Source organism: Vespa velutina, chromosome 3 (genome assembly GCF_912470025.1).
Source record: "Vespa velutina chromosome 3, iVesVel2.1, whole genome shotgun sequence".
Classification (NCBI taxonomy): domain Eukaryota; kingdom Metazoa; phylum Arthropoda; class Insecta; order Hymenoptera; family Vespidae; genus Vespa; species Vespa velutina.
In genome coordinates, this window is record NC_062190.1 from 6,542,423 (window position 1) to 6,566,269 (window position 23,847).

Genomic DNA, 23,847 nt, shown 5'->3' on the forward strand with positions numbered 1-23,847 from the left:
GTTTCTCGAAGATTACCGAAGTGCTCCGATAGTGTAAGTAAAAAAGAGTATGCGTGTCCTCCTATCGCGTGCCATCGTCGTAGGCTCATAGCCAATACAGGCAACGTCAGTAATGTAAGCGTCATTTTATCCTCATTTTTGCGATCCATACCAATTATATACGTAAAGATAAAACGTTCTTACTTCCTCCATTATTGAATTAACTTCAGTATATACTTTTTTTTTTACCTCTTTTTAAAACGTTCGTGTCTATCTGCCTCTCTCTCTCTCTTTCTCTCTCTCTCTCTCAATGTGCATTTAGCATTAAGTCATTTATTTGTAAGTACACATAATCCGTCCGTCTTTTCTGTGCATAGCACATACATTTGAATGGTTTGAACGGGGGTTAGGGGATAACAAAAAAAAAAAGGGAAAGAAGTAGGGGCAGAGGTGGAAAAGGGAGAGGAGGAGAAAGAGGAGGTAATAGTCGAATAGGAGGAGAAGGAGGTGGAGGATAAACGTGTAATTTTGCGAATGTGCGCCTTTCTCTTCTTTGCGGTACAAATAATCCGTGAAAAACGATGTCAGATCCCATAGCCACAGACATGATCGACGGAATCTGGCCATTTTTAAAGAGCGTAAGTTTATTTGTATCCACTTTCACTAGTTATTTTCTCTCTCCCTCTCCCTCCCTCCTTCTCCTCCCCCTCACTCACTCTCTCTCTCTCTCTCTCTTCTCTCTCTCTCTCTCTCTCTCTCTCTCGCCTTCGCGCTTCTCGAAAGCGAAAGGCGATCACGCTGATGTTTACTTTATAAATTCTCTTATTACTCTCCCACCCTTTAACTTCTTGATATTTTCTTTTTCCCCCAATCGTCATCGTCATCGTCCTCATTATTTTTATAATTCTTATCATCGTTATCATTATTTTTATCGATCGTTACACTTATTGTCAACGTATTTTGTCAGTCTTCCGATCGTCGTAATGTTTTACGATCAGTTTAATTATAGATATACATTGATCTTTATTAATATGTCGTAATTCACCCGTCAATATAATTTATTATAATTCTATTGTCTTTCGTTGTTCTAATAATAAGGCATCAATTATATATATATATATATATATATATATATATATATATATATATATATATATATATATAAAAACCGACTCTGATATCACGATCGTTTTAATTTGAAATATATTTTATTTTTACATGAATGTCCTCTTTTCTTTTATCCCTTTTGTTTTATTCTGCTAATAATTTTTTATGCTCATTAAAAATATTAGAAAATTCATAAACGAATCATATTCCAGTAATTTCATAATACTTTAATGTTAACATTTTTATACTTGTGGTAATTGTTTCAACCTATTTTCTTTTTATTAATTATCAATTTATTGAATAAAAATGTACTTCGTCAGTACATATACACTTTATACACTTTTACCTACAACTGTTTATGTTACAGATCGATTGGAGAGATCCATGGCTGGCTTTGTTATTAACTTTTCATATTGCTGTTACAATGACAGCTCTGATGACACGAAATCATGCTAATTTTCAAATCATTTTATTCCTTGTATTATGTGAGTAGATAATATAGTCTTCATTTATATACATATATCTGTGTCAATGTTGTTACTATTGGTCATGTTTTTAGTACTTCTTGTTTACTTTACTGAAACCATCAATGAAGTGGCTGCAACAAATTGGATGTAAGCATTGAATTGTTAACTATGATAAGACATCATTTGTGTTTCATATTATATATTCTTATAGGGTTTTCTCAAGGCAACAATACTTTGATTCTAAAGGATTATTTATATCAATAGTTTTCTCTACACCTATTTTGATGAATTGCATGATCATGGTGGTAAGTGAAATCAATAATTTTTCCTTTTTACCAATGATGTTTACTTCACTATCTTAAAGGTATTTACTCTTGATTTTCAAAATAGTCTTATCAATGTCGAATAACCAGCTTTATATATTTATCCTTTTAAATTGTTATAATGTTGTAGGCCAGTTGGCTATATCAATCCAGTCAATTAATGACAAGTTTAAAAAGAGCACAGTTGAGACAACAGGCAAAGAATCGGCAATCCAATGGTGATTTGTCAAATACAAATGATAATGCAAATCGACAGAAACAAGAATAGAACCGATAACATCTAGTCAAGCAATGAAATATGATTATAAGTATATGCATTAAGCATCACTATAAGGCAAAAAAAAAAAAAGAAAATAGAAATAAGTGATAGACTTAAAAATAGATAGAACTCTGCATTTTCATGTAATCCTTTAAATATGAAAAGTGCCCTGGAGATGTAATTCCTTCTTAGCTATTGCCAATTAATTGGGATTGCAATTTATACTGATATTGCCTAGTCAATATAATGATGACTTGTATTTTCAGACTTTCAGTATTGTGAAAGAATAATTTAAATATATTAAAAAGAAACATACTATACAAGTGAAAAGTAAATCAAATACGTAAAAGCAGAATTGGAGATTATGATAAAACTTAGATAATATTAAAAGTTTCAGTTTGTAGATTGGTCCAAAGTAATGATATTATTTTATATTAAAGTACATTCCTACAGCTTTCTCCCCTTTTCTTATCAATTAATTTATCATAAAATAATAATAAGACAAAGTGTTCTTAATGCAAAATCATGTACTTATTACAGCAACCAAAATATCGCTTTTAATGCAAAAATATGCAAGTCTAAAAGTAAAGGCATAATTAGATTATTACAAATTATGTAATAAAGTATGTGTGCATTTTGTGTACCTGTGTGTGAGAAATCATGTTAAAATGTACGTATGCTTTACGAATGTGTGAATAAATGCTTTTGAAATCAAAAAATTCAAACATTTATTTCAATATAAATCAGATAACGAAAAATGAAAATCTGATAATTGTTTTGGCTTTTTTGATTTGTATATTAATATAAATTAAAATTCATTATTTTATCCACGTTAAATATTAAACGAACTATATTAGGTAGTGGTGAAATGTTTATTTGTATAATTTTAGACTACATGATTTTTCCATATTGTATTATCGCTTAATCAATAAAAAGAAATCTTGTTAGCATAAATAGATACATGTATCTCGTAACAAGAGTTACGGCATTTTTAAGATTTCGTATAATCAATACGACTTTTTTCGTCGTAATATGAATGCTGCTAATAATAATAATAATAATAATAATAATAATAATAATAATAATATTAGTAAATAAATAAATATATTAAAACAATTACTAAATTATCTCTTTTTCTCAATCTTCCTTATAAAATAATTTACATAACACTAACATTATAAAAACACATTTAAAAATATATCCAGAGAAATGCTCAATTTTATTTTTGTATTTCACCCGACAAATGTTCAATTGAATTGTAAAAAACTTTTCAATTTAATTTATCATCGGAGGAGTATAATCTGACATATGATTTTTTTCTTGCTTTTATCAAATGTAATATTTTTTTTATTATATACAAAAATTTCTTTTACAAACTAATACGATTTATTAGGGCTCGATTATAGGGAAATATTTCATGGAGACAATATTTTCCTATCTTACTTGTAGTTCATATTTTGTCCGCACTTATTATTTTGTCGCTGAAGTAATATACGTTACTACTAAGAATTATAATCTCTTTGGTTTCATTTGGTAAACGAAGCTTTCTTGGTATAAATTTCGTATAAATATAATTATTATAAATAAACTATTATCATGGTCGAAGTCACGAAGAAAAATTTCGAGAAAGTATTACCAATGGTAAAAGAAGCTTTAGAAGAAGCAGATTTTATTGCTTTTGATTCAGAATTTACTGGTTTGAACAGTGATGATATAAATTCAAGGTTAATTGATATTTATAAAACTATTCAATTAATTAAAGAATTAATAAATAATCTACATCTATTAAGTATATATTAGTAATAAAATTGGAAATTTTTATTAACAATTATAATAATATTATTTATTATGAATAATCATCTAAGTCAATAGTTATTGACAATATCATCATTGTTATTATTTATCACAGTTATTTCAATACTACTGAAGAGCAATATGAATATTTACGGAAAACTACTGAATCATTTATAATTATTCAATTTGGTATTACCGCTGTCACAAAATTGGAAATTGATAAATATAAGACTGCAACTTACAATTTTTACCTTTTTCCCATGTCTATTCCAACAAAGAATAGACGATTCTTATGCCAGGTTGGAGCAGTAGAGTTTTTATCTTCTTATTATTTCGATTTTAACAAGGTATGTTACTTCTAAATATAAATCTTTTATCACACATAATCTTTTATATATTAATTATATAAATGTCATATATGAATAATGCATAAAATATATATAGTGAATAATAGGGATTTTCCTTTGTATAGGTAATTTATGATGGTATTTCATATCTTAACAAAACTGAAAAAGTTATATTGAAACAATATTTGGAAAATGATGTGCTATTCAAAAATGTTGAAAATAATATGTTATATAAAAATGATAATGAAATTAAAAGGGCCATTGATACAGTAGCTAAATGGTTAGAAAATAGTAATAAAAATGATAATGTTTTAAAACTTTTTGCAAGTTCTTATAATGTACAGTACTTCTTGCAGAAAGTATTAAGAGATCGTTTTCCAGTAATCTGGACAACAAATAATGATAAAGAGGTACATCTAACAATTTTTATAACAATAGTAATAAAAAATATAATTTATTAATCTTCATAAATACATATGTATTTGTAAAGTAATTTTTTTCTTTTTTTCTTCTTTTCTTTTTTTTTTTTTGTAGGTAACAATATTTGTGGTAACATTAGAGGTACGAAAGATATTAGAAAAAGAAGAGAAACAAAACTTAGATGAAACCTTGTTGGATTCATATGTAGGATTTACAAAAGTATTTAATTTCTTGATAGACCTAAAGAAACCTATTGTTGGACATAATCCTTTACTCGATCTGATGTATATGTACAAATTATTTTATAAATCTTTACCAAGTAAAAGAACTTATTTTTATTTTAAGAACTTAAATATCATGTTTTATTAAATAATATTATATAGATGTTTTATATTCTAGAAAACTATAAAGAGTTCAAGACTGAAATACATAAATTATTTCCTAAAATTTTTGATACTAGATGTTTAAGTTTCCAACTAAAGGATAACAATAAAGAAGGTAATTATTTTTATTATTTGCTATAGGAGTGCTTTTTTTCTCTAACCCTATTATTTTAACTATAATAATAATAATAATAATAATAATAATAATAATAATAATAATAATAATAATAATATACTATTATTATTATTATTATTATTATTTAATTCTTAATAAAAATGTTCTTTTTCAGATTTGTGTTCTTCACATTCACTTGGCTCTCTTTATTACTTCTTTAGCGAAGGCAGAGGATCTAATCATATACCTAAATCAGTAACGATAGAAACAGGTTACACCATAAAAAGTAATTTACGTAATAATTTTATGATAAAGTTATAAAATTATTTCTATCAATGTTCCTTTTGATTAATTTATTTTGACATAGATTTATTATTTAATATAATTATTTATTTTAGATCTATATAAAGCTCATGATGCAGGATTTGATTCATATTTAACTGCATACATATTTATTAAAATGGCATATGTATATATTATTGCAAAGAAAGAAGAAACGTAAGTGTATTGCATTAGAAGAAACTTATCTTTATGATTTTTAAATAACAATTTTTTACTGTCATTTTTAGATTTCCATACGATATAGTGAATGGTGTAGAAGAGTTCATGAATTACATAAATTTACCACATACTTTCAATTTTTATTTGGTAAGAATATATTTTTTGAACTGAAATTAAAAAATTTTTCTGTTTAAATTATATTTAATAATATAACTGTCTAATGAGAAAACGAATGTTATGAATTTCTTAGAAACTAGATGGTGAGGATCCAGAAACAGAAAAACCACAATTACTGTTTGTAAAAACACCAATCGATGTTGATATAAGTCAGGTACACCAAATCTTACTGAATTAATTTAAGATATTATGGAATAAGATAATTCTTTAAAATTTTTTAATTCTAAATCTTTTAATTCTAAATTTCTAAAAATGTAGATATCGAAGAAATTAGCTCCCTTTGGATCTTTTAATATAAAACCTTTCAAACGTAATCGTACTTTCATAGCTGTTGCGAGTCATGGAAGGTTGGTAAATCTACATTTAACGAAAGTTTTATTACATAAAATTAAATTAACCACATATTTTATAATTGTTCAATATCATTTTTTCCAAAATTTTTTTTTTATAGTGCACGTGATATTTTAAATCATTTTCGAAACAACAAAGAATTACATATTGTTCCTTACAATCCCATAAAACATTCTCCATCGATAAGGTATCTTATTTTGTAAGTACATATATTATATTCGTTATTAATTATAAAGATGAATATTTAATTTTATTATTTATAAAAATATTTATTATAGTGGTAGCGCGTTCTTATCCGGCGGAATTGTAGCTTGGATATTTCATCGTTCTATATCAAAATCTATTTAATAGAAATCTTTATATTATATAAAACTATTTTATTATTAGATACTTAACAGAACATAAGTATCTGTCACGATTGATTTTTTAAATTTGAATTCGTGCTATATAGAATAATTTTTAAAATATGTAGTTTTATAAGATTTTACACATATATATATAATATATGTATACATGTATATATAGGTGTAACTAATTTGATCAGTTAATAAAATACGTATGTTTTTGAATTGCAGATATTTTTTATTATATATATATATATCTATCTCTATAATCTTTTAAAATTAATTAATTTATCGATAAATGATAATGAAAGTTTACGCTGACTTTCGCATTTCTACATGTCATGTATCAACAAAACCTATTAAAAGTTAAAGCTGAAAACTCGCTGCTAGATGGCGCCATGTCAATAATAAAATCCGCGTTACAAGAAATCGAAATGTGCACTATATACATTTTTAACGTTTAAAATCTTAATTATTTTGAAAAATGTTTAAAGCAAAAATTATTGCGATTAATAAAATTTTATCAAATAATTTTTAATAATATTTTTCAAATTTTAGATACAATTTTTTTTTCGTTGTTTCCGTACATAAAAAAAATTCAGGTTTATAGACATTAGAAAGAATTTAATTGATGGGTTTAACGGTAAGAAAATTCATAGATGAGCTTAAAATTCATATCTTTCTTATTTTTTTTTTTTTTTTTTTTTTTTTTTTTTTTTTAAGATAACAATGTCTTCGCTTACACGTATTATGTATTACCTACGAATTCATTTTATTCCGTCTTGCTCATCGAAGAGAAACATAATTAGGTATTAAATACGCAATTGATATTTTAGTATGGAGCTGTTTCGAAGCAAGGTGGCAGACCTATTTTGGATCCTCTCCAAGGGCAGTCGCGTCTACTCGTCGTTGCATTTACGAATTGTTACTTTGTTGCACGTGATATCTTCTTCGTACGTTTTAACTACGGTGACCTGGAATTTTGAGAAACTTACGATTATTTGAGCCCGTTTACGAGAAAATGATTATCGTTTGATTGGTAATAAATATAAAAGAAAGTTAAAATAAGCAGCTGTAAAAGTGATACCAGGAGAAGAAAGAAAAGTAATATATGTCACATGCATATAGATATTTAAAATAATATGTTTTTTCTTTTTTTTTTTTTTTTTTTTTTCTTTCTTTTTAATATTATCAAAATGAAAAATGATGATTATATTTCTTGTCGTTGAAACATCGTTAGTTTGTCTCTATAAATATCTTTAGCAGAGGTAAGCGACCTAACATCGACGCAAATTATTATTGGTCAATCGGATAACAATAGAGCCCATACCAGCCCTCGATATTTTTTAGTATATTCGATCGAATTCCTTCATTTTAACGGATATATTCTACGATTCATGGAAATAGCTAGGAACGGAAAAATGTTTACAAGGTAAATCAGTTTTATCTACACATCTAATCGTTATGATAGTTGGATGTACCTAATCATAACATCTTTGGATCAGGATTTATTATTTCAGTCAGTATCTTCAATGATCAAGAACGATCTTCTATTTTTGTTATAATTAATTCATAGATGTTAAGATCATGAATTGTCAAATTTGGTTCTTTTTTTTTATTTTCTTATTTTTATAATCGCATATATTTATTTTATATCTTCTAATAATAGGACGAAAAAAATAAGAATAAAAGGGAAAGATTATTACAATGAAAAAGTTCGAAAATGTGTTTAAGAACATCATAGTTCTGAAATTATACAACTATAATTTATCTCTTTGTGACACATTAAGTATCTATTTTCGCGAGTACAATGCATTTTCTTATATATATTTTTGTATTATACATTGCTCACATCAGCCACGAACATAACAGAATATCATACGTTAGAAGCGTCAGATTTTCGTTGGTACTGGCAGTATTCCAGCCGCACATTGTATCGTTCCCATCTTTGTAGCTTTTGCAAAGTCCTCTCGAATTATCGGAAAAAAAAGGAAAAAAAAGAAACGGAATATGTTGAATTTGATATAAACGAAAATAAGTAGATATATATTCGTGCGAGCATAAGGAAAATTTCACCGATGATTTCTGAAATATACGTGTAGTTCGGATTTATTATTAAAAAAATAAAAAAAGAAAGAGAGAGAAAGAGAGAGAGAGAGAGAGAGAGAGAGAGAGAGAAAATGAAGAAAAAAAGAAAAGGAAGAATGTAAATTTTAATAAGTAATACAACGGTATCTCATTCTTCGTATAATTATAATTATTTATTACATAATGTATAATTTATAATGTAATAATTTTTCAAACGATCCGTCAATGTTCTCGAATCTAATTCGAATACTTAGTCGACCAAATCGTAATCGCATTAACTATTCGTCTAATGTCAAATAAATTAATGATTCCTTAGTTGGCAGTCTAAAAGTATATTCGTTTAGTCTGCCAATTGTTACGAAGTAACGTTATTTGAAATATCATTTTGCGAAGAACAAATTCGCTCCACTAATTATTTCTATATTAAAAAATGTCATGAGAGAGAACTTGAACTCTATTAATAAAAGAAGACTAATAAAAGAAGATCAATAAAAAAAAGAAAGAAAATAAGAAAAAAGAAATCAGAAAGGAAAAGAGAAGGAAAAGAAGGGAAAAGAATCGATTAGATATCAAGCATTTATGTAGGTATATACATATATATATATATACGCTCAGTTCAACTCCAGTTGCAAGTTCGTAATCTTATTTTGCGGTTAACCTTTTACTCGATGACCCGCCACTACCATCATTATTACTACTACTATTACTATTACTACTACTACTATTACTACTACTGCTGCTAGTACTATTACTACTACTACTACTGCTGCTGCTACTACTACTACTAATCCTACTACTACTACTAATGCTACTACTACTACTACTACTACTACTACTACTACTACTATACTAGTACTATTACTACTACTACCACTACTATTACTATTACTAATACCATTTCTACCATTATCAACACCAACAGCAGTAGCAGTAGGAATAGCAGCAGCATCAGCACCACCAACAGGCACCACCACTACTATTCTATTTAAATTTAAGATAGGAATCACAAGCGGCGGAATCCTTGCATGAGACGTTATTATTATGACTCGTTCTCGAGCTCGACGCTTCTCAAACTCGGCCAAAGCTTGTCTCGAGCCGAGGAAGTGCTCTCGGCTTGCCAAAGAGACGTTCTTTTGAAAAATCCAATTATCCCTCCTACTCTGACACGTCGATCGCCACGCACGTCCATCTATCATATTTTTTTTCTCTCTCTCTCTCTCTCTCTCTCTTTTTTTCTTTTTCTATTTCTCTCTTGTCTCTCTCTTTTTCTCTCTTTCTTTCTGTATCTCTCTCTCTCTCTCTCTCTCTTTTTCTCGATGTTCGGCCTTTCATCGAGCTGCGACGTCACGTTTTAACCGTGCCAAATAATAATACGTTTGTGACGTCACGGCCGAGACGAAAATTCCTTTGGAAATTTCCCTGAAGATCCGAAGTTATTAAGAATTTGGGGTAAAAAATTTGAAGAAAGAAATTCTCCATTTTCTTCGTTCCAATTAATCTCTTTATTAATTTTCATCTTCGTCTAATCTACGAACGGCGAGAAATAGAAAATTATTTTATTTTCGAAAGATCGACAATATCTCGAAGTATCTTCTATCGTAGATTCCTTAGCAATGTACTTCCTTACATTGTTGACTCTTAGTAGTTAGTCGGCACGTAACGATATATATCATAACTTTGTTGAGTGTTTTGGCACGCTAAAGCATGCTTTTATTATTCTCGATATTGTAAGCAGAAGTGGGATCGACACCACACCTTTTCTTATTATACTTTTAATACTCTCTCTCTTTCTCTCTCTCTCCCTCTGTGTGTGTGTGTGTATGTGTATAAAATAAAAAGAAAGAAGATAAGATAATATTGTAGACATCGATGTGACAATATTATATCGAGTTCGCTTTAAAACTGTAAATAGAAGGTATAGTTATCGTTAGTTCACTTATAGTTGACTAGGAACAAACAGGCTAATGCCAAAAGTGCAAAGTAATAAACGTCTTTTAATATCAGAACAAACTGTTAGTTCCTTCGATCTATAAATTATTCATATAATTTACTATTATAGGTCTGCGAAAATTTGGGTCAAATTTGTTGAAGCATTTATATATACATACATATATATATATATATATATATATATATATATATATATGCATGTGTGTGTATATACAAATTTTGTAGATATCATCATATTTATTTACGAGATTCAAGGTTGATTTTGGATATTAAAGAAGGATCGATAATTTTCTTAAGGAATAACGATCGAATTGATTTTACATTGGATTTATGTTACGTAGACATTATCTATCTACTAGTTGTTGCACTCCTTTTAACTAGGACTATCGATAGATACATATCTGGGAGTCCCGATAGCTGAGAAAGAGCATCAGCGTTCCCCGATATTTCAAAAGTTTTCTCTGGCCGCCACCCAAGGCCAAATCACTCGAAATAACGTGGTAGCAATTTGTGTAGGCGTCCTGTTGGACGGTCAGCTTGGTCACACTGGTGTCCGATGGCAGGTGAAGTAGCTTTCGAGGTGTGTATCCTCGTTGCTCCTTCTTCTTTTTTTTTTTTTACATTTTCATTTTCTTCTTTTTTCCAATGTTAAAAGGATTTAGTTTTATACCAATAGAGTATAATGATAGAATATAATGGTATCAATAGACCAAATGATTGTAAGTTCATAGGATCGAATCAACGAAATCTTTTTTCTTGAATTTCATTAAAATTCATTAATATTCACACATTAAGTTGATTCATAAATTTCAATCGAATCAAGGAAGACATTGATGCACAATGTTTAAAATTAATTCAATCACGTATTATTATTATTATTATTATTACTATTTGTTTCTCCATTTACCTCGACTTACTCGCTCTTCGTTTCATTCTTTTTCCCGTTTTAGCAATGCAAAAACTCGTCACTCGTGTGGACAATCAGCTATAAGTGCCATTAGAAGCTTGCCAAAATTATGCCGCAAATCTATCTATCCATCGGATAGCTCAAGACGAACGATTTCACTGTTGCAACGTAACTACTGCCAACAAGTGGACGATTTAAAATATCTCGGTCTTCTCGTTGTTTCGAAATTCTCTTTGCACAAATTTTCGTTAAAGATCTATTGCCAAATTCTGTGCTTTTCTATCCATTGTCCTTATTCTTTCTTGATTTTTAATAATACATGCAAACATGAAAGACAATCATTTGAATTAGACAAAAACTTATTAACATATTGATAATTATTATATATTCGTTGGATCGTTCTTTGGATCAGATAAGGTAAGTAAGTAAAATAAGAGAAAGAAATGAAAAAAGGGAAAAAGAAAAGAAACAATAAAAAGAAAAAAGAAAACTAAGAGTAAATAAGTAAGAAAGTTGATTCTGACGAGAAATCAGTAGTAAAGCCAGTGTAAAGCACCTGTCGCACATTGGCGACAGTGGAAATAACTTTGTTTCATGAGACGAAAAGTATCTACCAACGTGCGGACCGTGCTATCAATACGGCTGACAGAGAATAACGCGAATGCGTAGGTGAAAATAAATTAATCGTTTGTACCAATTACTGAAATAATGGGTACCTCGGGTCGTGACACGATAATGTCCCAGATTTTGATTAAAGATCCAGAATTTCCTTCGTCTAGCTTAGAAACGAATATTACTTCAACCATATATCGTAAAGATGATTATTTTCGGCTGTTTATTAAGAATTTGTGACTTCGTAGTTTTTCTATATAGACGAGAAGAGGAAGAATAAGGAGAGAGAAAGAAAGAGAGAGAGAGAGAGAAAGAGAGAGAAAAGAAAAAGGGAATATCACCCGATGTTATTTACGAGCTCGTACAACGATCCCACATGGAGAAGCGAACAAATAAATTGTCGAGTGAGCACTTCCGCGATTCATTGGCCAAAAAAATACTCTCCCGATGTTGCTCCAGTATCAAATACAAACAAACTTCTTTATTGCTTACAGTCGCAATTATATAGACGTATATAAGACGTATGCGAAGACTGGTCAAGGCACTGTTAGTCAAATAAACGGGATAAGTTAAAAAAAAACTTTTTCGTTCTCTCTCTCTCTCTCTCTCTCTCTCTCTCTCTCTCCCAAGAGAGAGGATATTTTTATGAAAAAAAAAAAAAAAAACACGGATTATAGGTATTTCGATAGTTTCTTTGAATACTTATATCTCGTAAGAAACGATATTCCGATCGACTATACGCATGATTACCTTTAAAAATACATATACAGTGATGTTGATATTCAATACGATGGATAATCAATGAGAAAGTAGTCATCTTACCTAAAAGTCCCAGTAAATTCGAAGGCGAATTTACTCGGCTCTCAACGACTATTTTTGTCCATAAGCTAAACAGCGGAAATAGCCTAGCCTAGCCCCTGGCCTAGAGCGTAGGCTTGACCGGCCATAATAGCTCCTGCTTCAAGGATCCCGCGTGACATCGATGATCTTTTCAGCCAGAAGAAAGGAAATACTAGTTTCTAAATGAGTTCGAATACAGGGAGAGAGAGAGAGAGAGAGAGAGAGAGTTACATCACTGTTTCTTACAGGATCGTTCAACATTCGATTATAGTCAATCCTAGATATAAAAATATTCCGCTGACCCAAACTTTTCTCGACATTGTTCTGTCTTTAAACTATTACTTATTTTTTCGAAGTATCGATAACATATAGAATAGAGACATATACACGTGGTCTTTCATCTTGAAACTCACCACTCAGCTCGTATATTCGCGAGAGCATCGAGTAATATCAAATTATCTCGTTAGGTAGCCGTTAGATTACTCGTGAGAGTCACTTTGTAAGTCTTTCACATATAGACATCCTTTACCGAGCTGAAGAGAAACTAATGGCATTGCCGAGATGACACGTTCATCGTTGAATATAAAGTAGTAATAATAATGTCACGATAATTATAAGAAAAATGATCTATAATAATTAACTAATCTAAATGATCTATCGTCATCTTAATTTCGATCGGAAAAAATCAATTCTTTTGTTTGTTTTTTTTTTTTTGTTTTTTTCTTTTTTCGTTTTTTCTTCTTTTCATTTCTTTTTTTATTTTCTTTTCTTTTTCTTTCTTTACACTTCGAACGAGAGCGTACATTCCGACGTTCGACGAAAAAGAAAAAAAAACAAAAAAAAAAAAAAAAAAAAAAAAAAAAAAACAAAAAAAAAAAAAAAAAAAAAAAAAAGAAAAAAAATCAAAAAAAAAAAAAAAAGCACGAAATGTTACAAAGAGCAAGAGCAATAAAGTACAGTGTGCGAGTGTCCGGCGAGTGAATTTACGATGACCGCGTCATTGTACCATTACGTCATAACTCACGTGCTTTAACACGTGTGCCACTGTGAATTATAGCCTAATGGAAACTGAACGCGTAAGATGAACTTGGTTATTTCGAACTCTGGAGTTTGGTTCTGATTGAATCAGTCGTATCCCTCTATGCGTTTATCTTTGGAAAAACGGAAGAGAAAAAAAAGAAAGAAAGAAAGAAGAAACGTAAATGGACGAACGTTTATAAAAAAAAAAAAAAAAAAAAAAAAAAAAGCAAAAGAAAAAAAATAGAGAGAGAAAGAGAGAGAGAAAGAAAAAAAAAGGATATTTGGAACAAGTTTCTTTTTCCCTTCTCTTCACGCTACGTACAGAAAATCATCGACGATTCGTCGTCGTCATCGTCCATAATGTTCCAAGACTCGATGACGTGAGATGATAGGAAAGTTGTCAGGAATAGTATGTGAGATTCTCTCGCAAGAAACTCAAAGTCTGCTCTCTCTACGCTTCCACAGAGAGCCAAAACCAAATCCGACCTCGCGGTATCCTTGCGACTATTTTCGCGTAACGCGTTTCGACATGATAGATGAGAATTTTCTGCGTTTTCTCGACGTCGCACTCGCTCGAAACCTGCCAAAGATTCTCGCCGGTGTTAGAGAACGTTGAATAATTTAAGATCGTGGACAATACCTGTCGTGTGTCGTTCTCTTACAGAAGAGAACATCATCCCAAGTGGGAAATCGATGGCAAGCTTCTGCCTATCACAGAATCGTCATTTGTTAACTTTGCCAAAGGAAATTTGTTCTAAGCTTCTCTAATCCATCTTTGTACATTTCGACGGAGAAATCTTTCTTCTTTTGTATATGTTTTATGACTTCTATACTCGTAATCAGAATTATAATTACTGTGTTTGGTGTTATTTGAAAATGCATTAGAATTATTCATAGAGTTTATAGTTTCTACGAAAATGTCGATAGAACTTTTATTAGATAGAAATTTTATATAAAATATTGTATATTGTTGAAAATTAAATAAAATCGTTAATACGAACGGATTCTTATTTAAATTTTCTTACAAATAATTCGAATAATAATTATATCTTATCTTATAATAACATTTATCGAGTTTGTCTGTACGATAACACATTGGTACAGAAATGTCATTAAAGAATCGTGATGACAGACGTTATTATACTCCACGTTACACCTGCAAATCGGGATATAAACGCGTGATGCCAACTATCGGTAGTCGCTATGTAGAGATGTCGGACTATATTTGGGACGTTGAGCTACGATTACTTCACTGGCCCAGTTGGCCGTTGATCGGACCCCCTAAGTATATTTTTAGGTAGGTCGTCGTAGCATAGGTCTCCTAAGACCAACTGCATCGCAAATTACTTGACTGCTTATGCGTAGGTAATGAACGTACGTATCTACGTACGAACTCAACTAGCGCTGAATTTATAATTAGCTCAATGTTACTTCACTACTTGAGATAGTTTACATAAGTAATACCGATTTGTATTAACTTTGAAAAAGATTAAGAGCAGGGAGAAGCGACGGGGGCCTAAGTGGGTGGTTAAAAAGGAAGATGGTAGGGGAAGGGTAGGCAGCCGGTTTAGAATACGGAATAGGAACACTTCGGTCGGATTGCGATCGATTTTGATCTTTGAATTCGTCAGACGGCATCGGTGGGCTTTCTGCCCGACCTACCGGTATGTTATGGCGTAAGGCAAAGACCTATGTCTCGTGGTGTGAATAACTTCTTTGTCGTTAAGAAATGCATTCAATTATTTTCAAGATTCTTTACAAATTGTATAATTAATCGGGAAACGATCGACGATACGACAAGATAACGTTGAGAAAGAAAAATCATTCGAATAATAGTAAATTCATTTTCTCGAAGAAGTGTAACATGAATTACATGCCGCATCTAATATTATACTTCTCTCGAGACAGAAACCGTTTGAGATAAACCGGCTGGCGATGGTACAAAGCGCACATACAACAGCTGTCAACGTACGACTAAACTCCCTGTCATACGCGTTCGACTACTTCAAGAGAGTTTGCATACGTTTACAGGATAAGACCCGTGCACTCTAACTCCCGTTTAACGAAGACTCCCAGTGACGATTTCAAGTTCCTATTTTGTTCTGTCACAACAGTCACTTATTCACGGCTATGACGTTGCGTCATTTTTTTCATTCCTCCCGTTTCGTGCACGGTCCAAAGTCTTACCAGAGAATATAAATATCTCTCGGCTTTCCCTTTAGCTTACGAGTTGTATGGAGTAGGTATAGCATGTATACAGATATTTATTTCGGAAGTTTTTTCTTTATTTATTTTTTTTTTCTTTTTTTTTTTTTCTTGTACGTTTTCTTCGCTTATAAATGATTTAGAGTATTTTCAGAGGATTTTCAAGGGAAATGGAAAGTAAACGATTCTTTGATTCGCGAGATATTCTATTTGATTTTACGAATACTACATGTCTTAACATCGTTGAATCACAAATTCCAAACATTCTTTAATAATATACATACGTATGTACAATATACATACATCAAGCATGATATACGGAGAGAGATTTAGGTAGATCGCGTGACGATTATTGGTAAGATTAATTACCAAGAACATCTGGTTACAGTTAGCCATTAGAATTTCAATAACCGATGAAAGCGAGCTGAGATTAGCCGAGGTGGCCCACACACACGTTTACATTGCTATTCTGGATACTGGCGACAATAATGCCTCCCAGGGATAGAATGACGGTGGATTGAAACATACGTAACGTACCGTGAGCCTTCAAACGACTAATGACGACGTCGGCTCTTACAAAGGCCGCGAGCGTTCTAATTTCGTTTTATCTCGCTGCTTACCTAAAAATATGTGCAGTATACGGAGAAAATATATATCTATCCGAACGATCCTTCACACATGACCTGATGTTTTCGATTCTGGTTAGGTTGAGGGTTAGCTGGGTCGGAGCATGTTCATGACACCATCGACGTCATATGTCCATCAACACTGACAACGAGCTTTCACGTATTTTCAGGAACAAGAATTTCGAACTAAAAATTTCAATTATTTTTCGAATATAATAATCACCATCGACAATTATTTTACTTAGCAAGGATTAATGAAGTTGAATTATTGTTCCTTCGTTAATACAATAATTATGATGTATTTTTACTTTCATCGAATCTGTCAATTCTATATTTGTCATTGTAACGAAAAGCCCGACGAAGTTCGAGGATCTATCTATTTGAGAAAGATGACGATGACCATGGAAGATAGTTTTTCTTGACAGTCAGTCCCATCAAAGCTGTTTAGCAGTTCATTTATAAAAACGTAAAACGTCCATAAATACATAGGATTCTCTTCTGCCAGCACCGGCACACGGTAAAGTTATAATGCTTCGAGCTCTATTTTTAACTACCTTCTCCTGAACTTCACGTTTGCAAGGAGTTCGAAGTTTTTAAACACGTGTTCTGTTTGATAAATTACTATGAAAAGAGTTATTCATTAACCATGATAGCAAACACGATGAATTTTTCTTTAAGATGTATACTGACCACCTTGTCGCTGGTTTTTAATGTATTTATATAAATTAAAAACCATCTATCTATATGATAGAATTTTTCTAAAATAAAATATATAAAAATAATTTTAACTGGTTCTCTTATCGGACGCACAAAAGATTTTTAATATTTCAAATATTAAATAGCACATTATTTATATAAAAACATTGGTATTCAGTATAATGTCATAAAATATAAATTTCAACATTAAATCGATGTATCTGATCATGAAAAAAAAAAAAAAAAAAAAAAAAATAGAATTTCTCGGATTTGAGCGAGCTTAGATACGTAGGGTGTATAAGAAAATTTTAAAGTAAATTCGGCCAAGCACATCTAACTTTATTAAAGATAACCAGGCGAAAGCACCGGTGAGCTTTTCTGGTGACAGTGGAACCGTAACGGTAACGCATTGGCTTGTACGTTAAATGTATTTAGAATTCCCGCAAAGAACAGGCCGTTGACCGTGCGTTTTACGTCTTCCCTTCTCTTCCCGTCTCTTCTTTTGCTCTACCTCTTGCCACGCTTATACTTGGAACAGCAGGCGCCTCGAGCGTAGGCGAACGTAACTTTCTGCTTGCTCGCGTGTGCGCGTGTCAGCTCAAATGTGTGTTTATCGTATGCATCGTGACTGACTACGCCGAATGTGTAGATACCTGTCACATCGTAAACATATTCGTTTGAGTACTTTATCGGTAGCGGCATATTATTAAAAAAAAAAAAAAAAAAAAAAAAAAAAAAAATAGAAAGAAAAAAAATAAGAAAAAAAAAGAAAGAAAAAAGAATATACAATATAATGGAATACATTATGATAATATGTAATAGTATTTTTTTATTGTTTACTATTCTGTTATCGAAACAAGGGAAATGTAAAGTCCATCATACAGATCAATTATTTTTTAATCTTTCATTTAATTTCCGTACTACAGATGTATTCATAATTTATAATGATATACTTCCGCGAAACTTAACATGTTTACACTGCAATCGTCGAAATTACAATGTCATTTTTCGAAGATAGATTTAATAAACTTTACGTCAGAGCTTTGCTAGCGGAACACTTTCGGTACCAAGATCGAAGAACAAAAATGGCGACAAAGATGACTTCTTTTATCGTTTGTTCGGACCGACCTAACCTAAAAGATTAAAGTAGAGTCTTAGAAAGGAATGTTTACTCAATTTAGAGAGGTTTGGCGAGTTGCAAGGTTAGATGGAAAAAGTGCAAAGTAGAGGTAGAAAGAGAGAGAAAGAGAGAAGCAAAGAACCTACCTCCCTTTTGCAACGTCCGGGACCACTGGCTTCCGGCCAGACTTTTCCTCGTTCGACGTCTGGCCGCCAGGTAGCGACGTTGATGGACTATTTAAACGATTTTCGCAGACTCTCAGCGCTTCGTTTCGTTCAGCAACGCAGGCGTAGCCCTTTGAATGTTTCTTTGTTGTCCTTAAATGTAAGAATTTCGAGTGAAACGCGCGTAAACAACCATGCACAGGGAGGAGTAAATTCGTCGTACCTGAAATCTTGACGATTTTTTATCGTGGAACATTATTTCACTATCATCAATCGATTCCATTTTTGGAAGAGTTGCGAAGGAATAAGAATAATAAGAAGATTAATTATCGGTGTTGGGCAAAAGTGTTTAATTAGTCGGAGTCTGCTGTGCCGGTGATATTAAGTCATAAAGATAACGGACCTGTAGAAAGGGAAGATACTGGTAAGTTAATTCGAAAGACATGCTGGTGACAAGACATATAACAGTGCTTTTGTGATATTCGCGTAGTGACGAAAGAGAGAGAAAGAGAGAGAGAAAGAGAGAAAGAGAGAGAGAGAATGAAATAAATGAAATAAGAAATTTAACAAAAAGAATCGGAAAATATCGATGAAAAGCAGTGTTGTGACGATGAAAGAGACAAAGCTAAACCAAGACTGGTCTCGGCGTGGAGTTATGTTTTTGTGGATTTTACAAATAAAAGCGTGAGAATTAATCTAAACGTCGATTAATAACAAACCCAAAATACCTTGCTTTACCTTACTTCTTGATCCTGCGATCTAAGGATATTCTAACCGTGATGTAATTACTATATCGATTCATTCATAAAATATCTATTTAATTCGCTCTAATCTTCTTTCATGGATTTAGTGGATTCGATATTTCCTTAACGCGTTCGATGCCGAAAAACTTGTGAGTCAAGCGCACGTGTCTAAACTTCAACTAATTTTATCATTTGTTCTGTTAATTATGTAACAGGTTTTCTCTCTCTCTCTCTCTCTCTTTCTCTCTTTCTCTTTTTTTCTCTCTTTCTCAATAGGACTATAAAAAAGTGTATTGGATTTTTGTCGTTTTATCGGAGAATCAATCCGTGCAAATAATTCCAAAATAATATGAGATATTTTAATAATATTTATTCGCTAAGATATAAAGGAAATTTATCTGGGAGTTTTGATAAATATTCCATTCCGTCTTTTTACATTGCCACGTACGTTCGAGTTAGGTTTTTGATAGAATCGTTGATTAGACTATGACAATACGTACAGGAGCCAAGAATGATTTGATCAATTTATTAGGAAATTCGGGATGGTAAAACATAAGAATATTAAATTCGACATTTTCAAATTCAAGGTTTATATAATCTGTAGATTATATAAAGATTGAAAATTTTTGCTTTTCTATTTTTTCCCGTACTTCTCTCTCTCTCTCTCTTTCTCTATCTTTATCTCTCTTTTTTTCTCTCTCTCTCTCTCTCTTTCTCTCTTTCTCTATTTTTCTCTACTCTTATTTACTGATTCTTCAAACGAAACATTTTCTTCTCTCCGAGAATCTGCACGATATATCAGCGATTCGCTCTCGCGGATTACCTCATTAGACGCGTCTGCGTGTTGTGCGCACGTTACATATAAACACGACCTCTGCTTGTTTGCCAACAAACATCGCCGTACTTCCTATCTTTATAGCCCGTCGACCATGTTGCATCTCGTCTTCAAATAGAAGCATTACTATTGGGTTCTTTGAAAAGTTCAAAACGATATTTCTACATAATTCATAGATATAAATATATATTCATACACATATATATATATATATATATATATATATATATACTTAAATATATATATATATAAATATATATACTTACACATATATAAATATATATATTGAAATAAATATATATATATACATATATATTAAAAAATTATATCATAATCTATTATACATCTATTAAAAATTCCTACTTTTATAGTTTGAGAATAAACTTTATATTAATCTAGGTTAATTCTATTATTCTATCACGAGCTATGATATAAGCCTAGAAAGAGAGAGAGAGAGAGAGAGAGAGAGAGAAAGAGAGAGAGAAAGAGAGATAGAGATAGAGATAGAGATAGAGATAGAGATAGAGATAGAAACAGACAGACATACAGATACAGAGACAGAAACAGAGTATAAAAACAAGAAATTTTGAAATTGTGATACGTTTAATAATTACTGAACAACTGGAAAAGAGGACAAAGAGAGGATGAATATGAGAATGAGAATGAGAATAAGAATGAGAGAGAGAGAGAGAGAGAGAGAGGGAGAGAGAGACCGTAAATATGCGTACGTGCGCGTATGTATGCGTATATGTATAAAAGAGTGTGTGTGTGTGAGAGAGAGAAAGAGAGAGAGAGAAGCTGACGAATATCTCTGCCAAAATAATTAGGAAGTCGTCGGAGACGAGTGCTAAAAGCGTCCGCTCTCGGGCACGCGCGATTTGGCCGACTAGTCGCTTCCCGGGCGTTCGAGGGAGAGCCACTTGTCCGGACGGGTCCTTTTCAGATTGTTTTCCAAAGCTTCTCCCAGTTTCGCGCAAACGGTCTCTTCACGATCATCAATCCTTTACGTGCGTCTTCCGGACGAGTTCTCCGGGAGGCAAGTTTGTTGCAGAGGCCGGCATATAGCCTGATATGTACTACTGCGCGTCATTTTTCTCGCAAAAAAAAGGATAGCCCAGAACAATAATTGTGTTGCAAGGGTTAGTCCGCGAGACTTGTTTATTTTTTTTTGTCTTCTTCTTCTTTTTTCTTTCTTCTATTTAAGTTTTCTTTGTCTTCTTTCTTTCTTTCTTTCTTTTTTTTTATTCTTTCTTTTACCCTCCCCCCTCCCCCGCCACCGCTGTTTTTCTAATTCCTTTTTCTTTCCAGAGTCGAATGATATTTCACGATTATTTATCTCATAAACTTGGACAATTTCATTCACGAATTCTTTTTCTGAGCACATCGAATTGATCTTGGATCGAATTTCTGTTAAGATATATCGTTGGATTTGATCGAAATCGATAGGTTAAGATAACGAAAAGTTTAGAAAATTTTCGATAAATTGGGAAATATTATGTTAAGGGATGTGAGAGATTCCAGATCGATTAGACAAAAGTGCTTAGATATGCGCCGAATAGTTTTGTGTCACTGATCCTATGACCGTAACCTCGATTAACCTCATTGCATTGCTTTCCTATTGATGCTTAAGTTTAGAGCTAACCTTGGCTCGGTAGACGAGACCTCCGAACTTGACTCGAATTTTAAATTCGATCTGTATCGCCCTTGAACTTGCGACGATTTAATGACACTGTGGTCTTCGTTGACACCAACCAGAGAACTCTATGCTTATACTACAATAAGATTTTTCATGAAAAGAAATGAGATCTTTTACGATCTTTGTATATCGATCGATTCAGTAAATTACCATTATTCTTTTATATATAAAAATTTACCTCGTACACGTGATAGCTGAGATTTAGTTTTCTCTTTTGCCTCGATAAATCTTATCTGCGTTAAATAGTCTATATAAATACATACAAGGTTTAAGATAAGAGATAAAATTAATTACTATTTTTAATTAGTATAGATATTATTTGAATCCACGTTGAACGAGAAGTCTTGGTAATTCGAAGATGTAAGTTAAACGGCACAAACCGATTTAGCTTGCACATGCGTTACATAATCGTAGCCGTCATATTTACACTTTCTTATTTTACATGTCGTAACTTATACGTACGAATGATCCTTTCTCTTCTCTTTAATAAGTAATAAGTATTTACTTAGAAATGAAAGAATATTTGTGTTTATTCTGCGTTGTACTTCGATAAACAGAGGTCAATAAGAAAAAGGAAAAATTTTAAGCCCTCCCTATATAATGATTACATAACGACAATACAGCAATGTCCTGTGAGCGTCTTAAAATACGCGCCAAGGAAATAGCCTAGCAGAAGCCTGAAAATAGCCGAGTGCGTCACACTCCATCAACGCCGCTTTAACCAATGGCGTCGCTCCACATGCTCTCTGCTTTTCGTTTCGTCGTCTGTTTTCCTGCGTCGCGATATCTCGATCTTAACCCCCTCTAATTTAATTTACAAAAAAGTCGTTCGCGAAAGGTCACAACAAAATTGGCGTAACTTATTTATATGAATTCGGACGTATTATAAGATATCAACAATTTCATTTCATCGAAGAAAAAGGAATTCTCATCCGTAAAATCCGCCGTAAAATCAGACGTGCGCGTCGACTCATAACCGATGCGATCCGACAGATGGCGCGGTAACGCGCGCGATGATTCGTCATTTGTCGTCGCTTTCAGTTAGACGGAAGCGGAGGTTTGGTTAGCAATTCGGGTTCGTACTTGTCAAGAAGAAAATGACGTGCACTTCGGATTTCAGTGAATGTGCCTCGTGATACGGGACGCGTTAATCAGAGAAAAAATAAAGTTTATCAATTCGTGATCTTCTTTGATTTTAAAGGCAAAGGAGATATTCTTCGTTTCTTATTCTCGCGCCTTCGAGTGAACTGTGAATCGTTTATGTCGTTCCTTCTTTTTCTCTCTCTCTCTTTCTCTCTCTTTTTCTCTGCCTATTCTTCTCTCTCTCTCTCTCTTTCCTTTCTTTCTCATAATCAAGATATATCTGTCTTTCTCTCTCCTGTTCCTAACTAACCTAAATACTCGTGAACCCGTAACGTGATTTTGTCGTGACACGTCGTCAACGAATACCTGAACTAGTTTATGGCGATCATTTTTTCTCCTCCGTATCCTAAAATCCATTCGAAAAGTGGAAGAAAATCAAAGAGAAAATTGAATCGTTTAAACTGCTTTGTAATCGAAGACTTCCTTGTCTCGAGGTCGTTCTAACCTGGACCGAAAGCGTCTCGGCGCTCTTGTGAGGTGTGTGTACGCGTTTAGAATCCTTATCTTTTTCTTTTTTTCTTTCCTATCATATATTCTAGTTCCGTACGTTTGACCTTTCCTTGCTCTTTCATCTTCTCATTCTTTTTTTCCCGCATTTTTTCTTCATTTTATTTTATTTTAAAGCAGTATGTCAA

At 32.1% G+C, this 23,847-nt stretch overlaps 3 protein-coding genes and 1 long non-coding RNA gene across 10 annotated transcripts in view; 3 read left to right on the forward strand and 1 right to left on the reverse strand.

Annotated features, from left to right (window-relative positions):
* Positions 1-56: 56 nt before the first annotated feature.
* Positions 57-3,260, forward strand: LOC124947844 (transmembrane protein 18). Of its 3 annotated transcripts, XM_047490524.1 has the most exons (6): positions 58-114; positions 302-617; positions 1,454-1,571; positions 1,646-1,700; positions 1,765-1,858; positions 2,007-3,260. In XM_047490524.1, exons 2-6 carry the CDS (start codon positions 561-563, stop codon positions 2,142-2,144), a joined length of 462 nt encoding a protein of 153 aa, XP_047346480.1. In that variant the 5' UTR covers positions 58-114; positions 302-560; the 3' UTR covers positions 2,145-3,260. The 3 variants fall into 3 exon arrangements, with proteins under 3 accessions (XP_047346482.1, XP_047346480.1, XP_047346479.1); XM_047490526.1 differs by having other exon boundaries at positions 57-617; positions 1,765-1,917; positions 2,007-2,138; XM_047490523.1 differs by having other exon boundaries at positions 62-617.
* Positions 3,261-3,629: 369 nt separating this feature from the next.
* On the forward strand, positions 3,630-6,797 carry LOC124948005 (pre-piRNA 3'-exonuclease trimmer-like). The gene is made up of 12 exons (XM_047490997.1): positions 3,630-3,859; positions 4,045-4,276; positions 4,402-4,686; positions 4,811-5,015; positions 5,096-5,194; positions 5,370-5,480; positions 5,593-5,692; positions 5,764-5,842; positions 5,946-6,026; positions 6,131-6,219; positions 6,324-6,422; positions 6,502-6,797. The coding sequence occupies exons 1-12, from the start codon at positions 3,732-3,734 to the stop codon at positions 6,569-6,571; spliced, it is 1,578 nt and encodes a 525-aa protein (XP_047346953.1). The 5' UTR covers positions 3,630-3,731; the 3' UTR covers positions 6,572-6,797.
* Positions 6,798-14,878: 8,081 nt separating this feature from the next.
* On the reverse strand, positions 14,879-19,149 carry LOC124948006. Its single transcript, XR_007100576.1, has 3 exons — positions 18,778-19,149; positions 18,481-18,644; positions 14,879-18,164 (listed from the first exon to the last, which is right to left on the reverse strand). It is a non-coding gene; the product is annotated as an uncharacterized LOC124948006 (long non-coding RNA).
* Positions 19,078-23,847, forward strand: part of LOC124948004 (calcium-transporting ATPase sarcoplasmic/endoplasmic reticulum type) — a 33,064-nt gene continuing 28,294 nt past the window's right edge. For 3 of the 5 annotated variants that reach the window (XM_047490991.1, XM_047490996.1, XM_047490995.1), the window contains exon 1: positions 19,078-19,219. The gene's annotated coding sequence lies outside the window, so the exon portion shown is untranslated. Of the gene's footprint in view, positions 19,220-21,272; positions 21,513-23,114; positions 23,690-23,847 lie in introns of those variants that run through there. The other 2 variants (XM_047490992.1, XM_047490994.1) reach the window with 2 other exon arrangements.

Excerpts from the sequence above, each read along its gene's own strand:
- LOC124948005 (XM_047490997.1), top strand. The coding sequence starts at position 3,732 with ATGGTCGAAGTCACGAAGAAAAATTTCGAGAAAGTATTACCAATGGTA. Across the intron at positions 3,860-4,044 it reads AGTGATGATATAAATTCAAG|TTATTTCAATACTACTGAAG; the intron begins GTTAATTGATAT and ends TATTTATCACAG. Across the intron at positions 5,843-5,945 it reads ATACTTTCAATTTTTATTTG|AAACTAGATGGTGAGGATCC; the intron begins GTAAGAATATAT and ends TGAATTTCTTAG.
- LOC124947844 (XM_047490524.1), top strand. The coding sequence starts at position 561 with ATGTCAGATCCCATAGCCACAGACATGATCGACGGAATCTGGCCATTT. Across the intron at positions 618-1,453 it reads TCTGGCCATTTTTAAAGAGC|ATCGATTGGAGAGATCCATG; the intron begins GTAAGTTTATTT and ends TTTATGTTACAG. Across the intron at positions 1,701-1,764 it reads GTGGCTGCAACAAATTGGAT|GGTTTTCTCAAGGCAACAAT; the intron begins GTAAGCATTGAA and ends ATATTCTTATAG.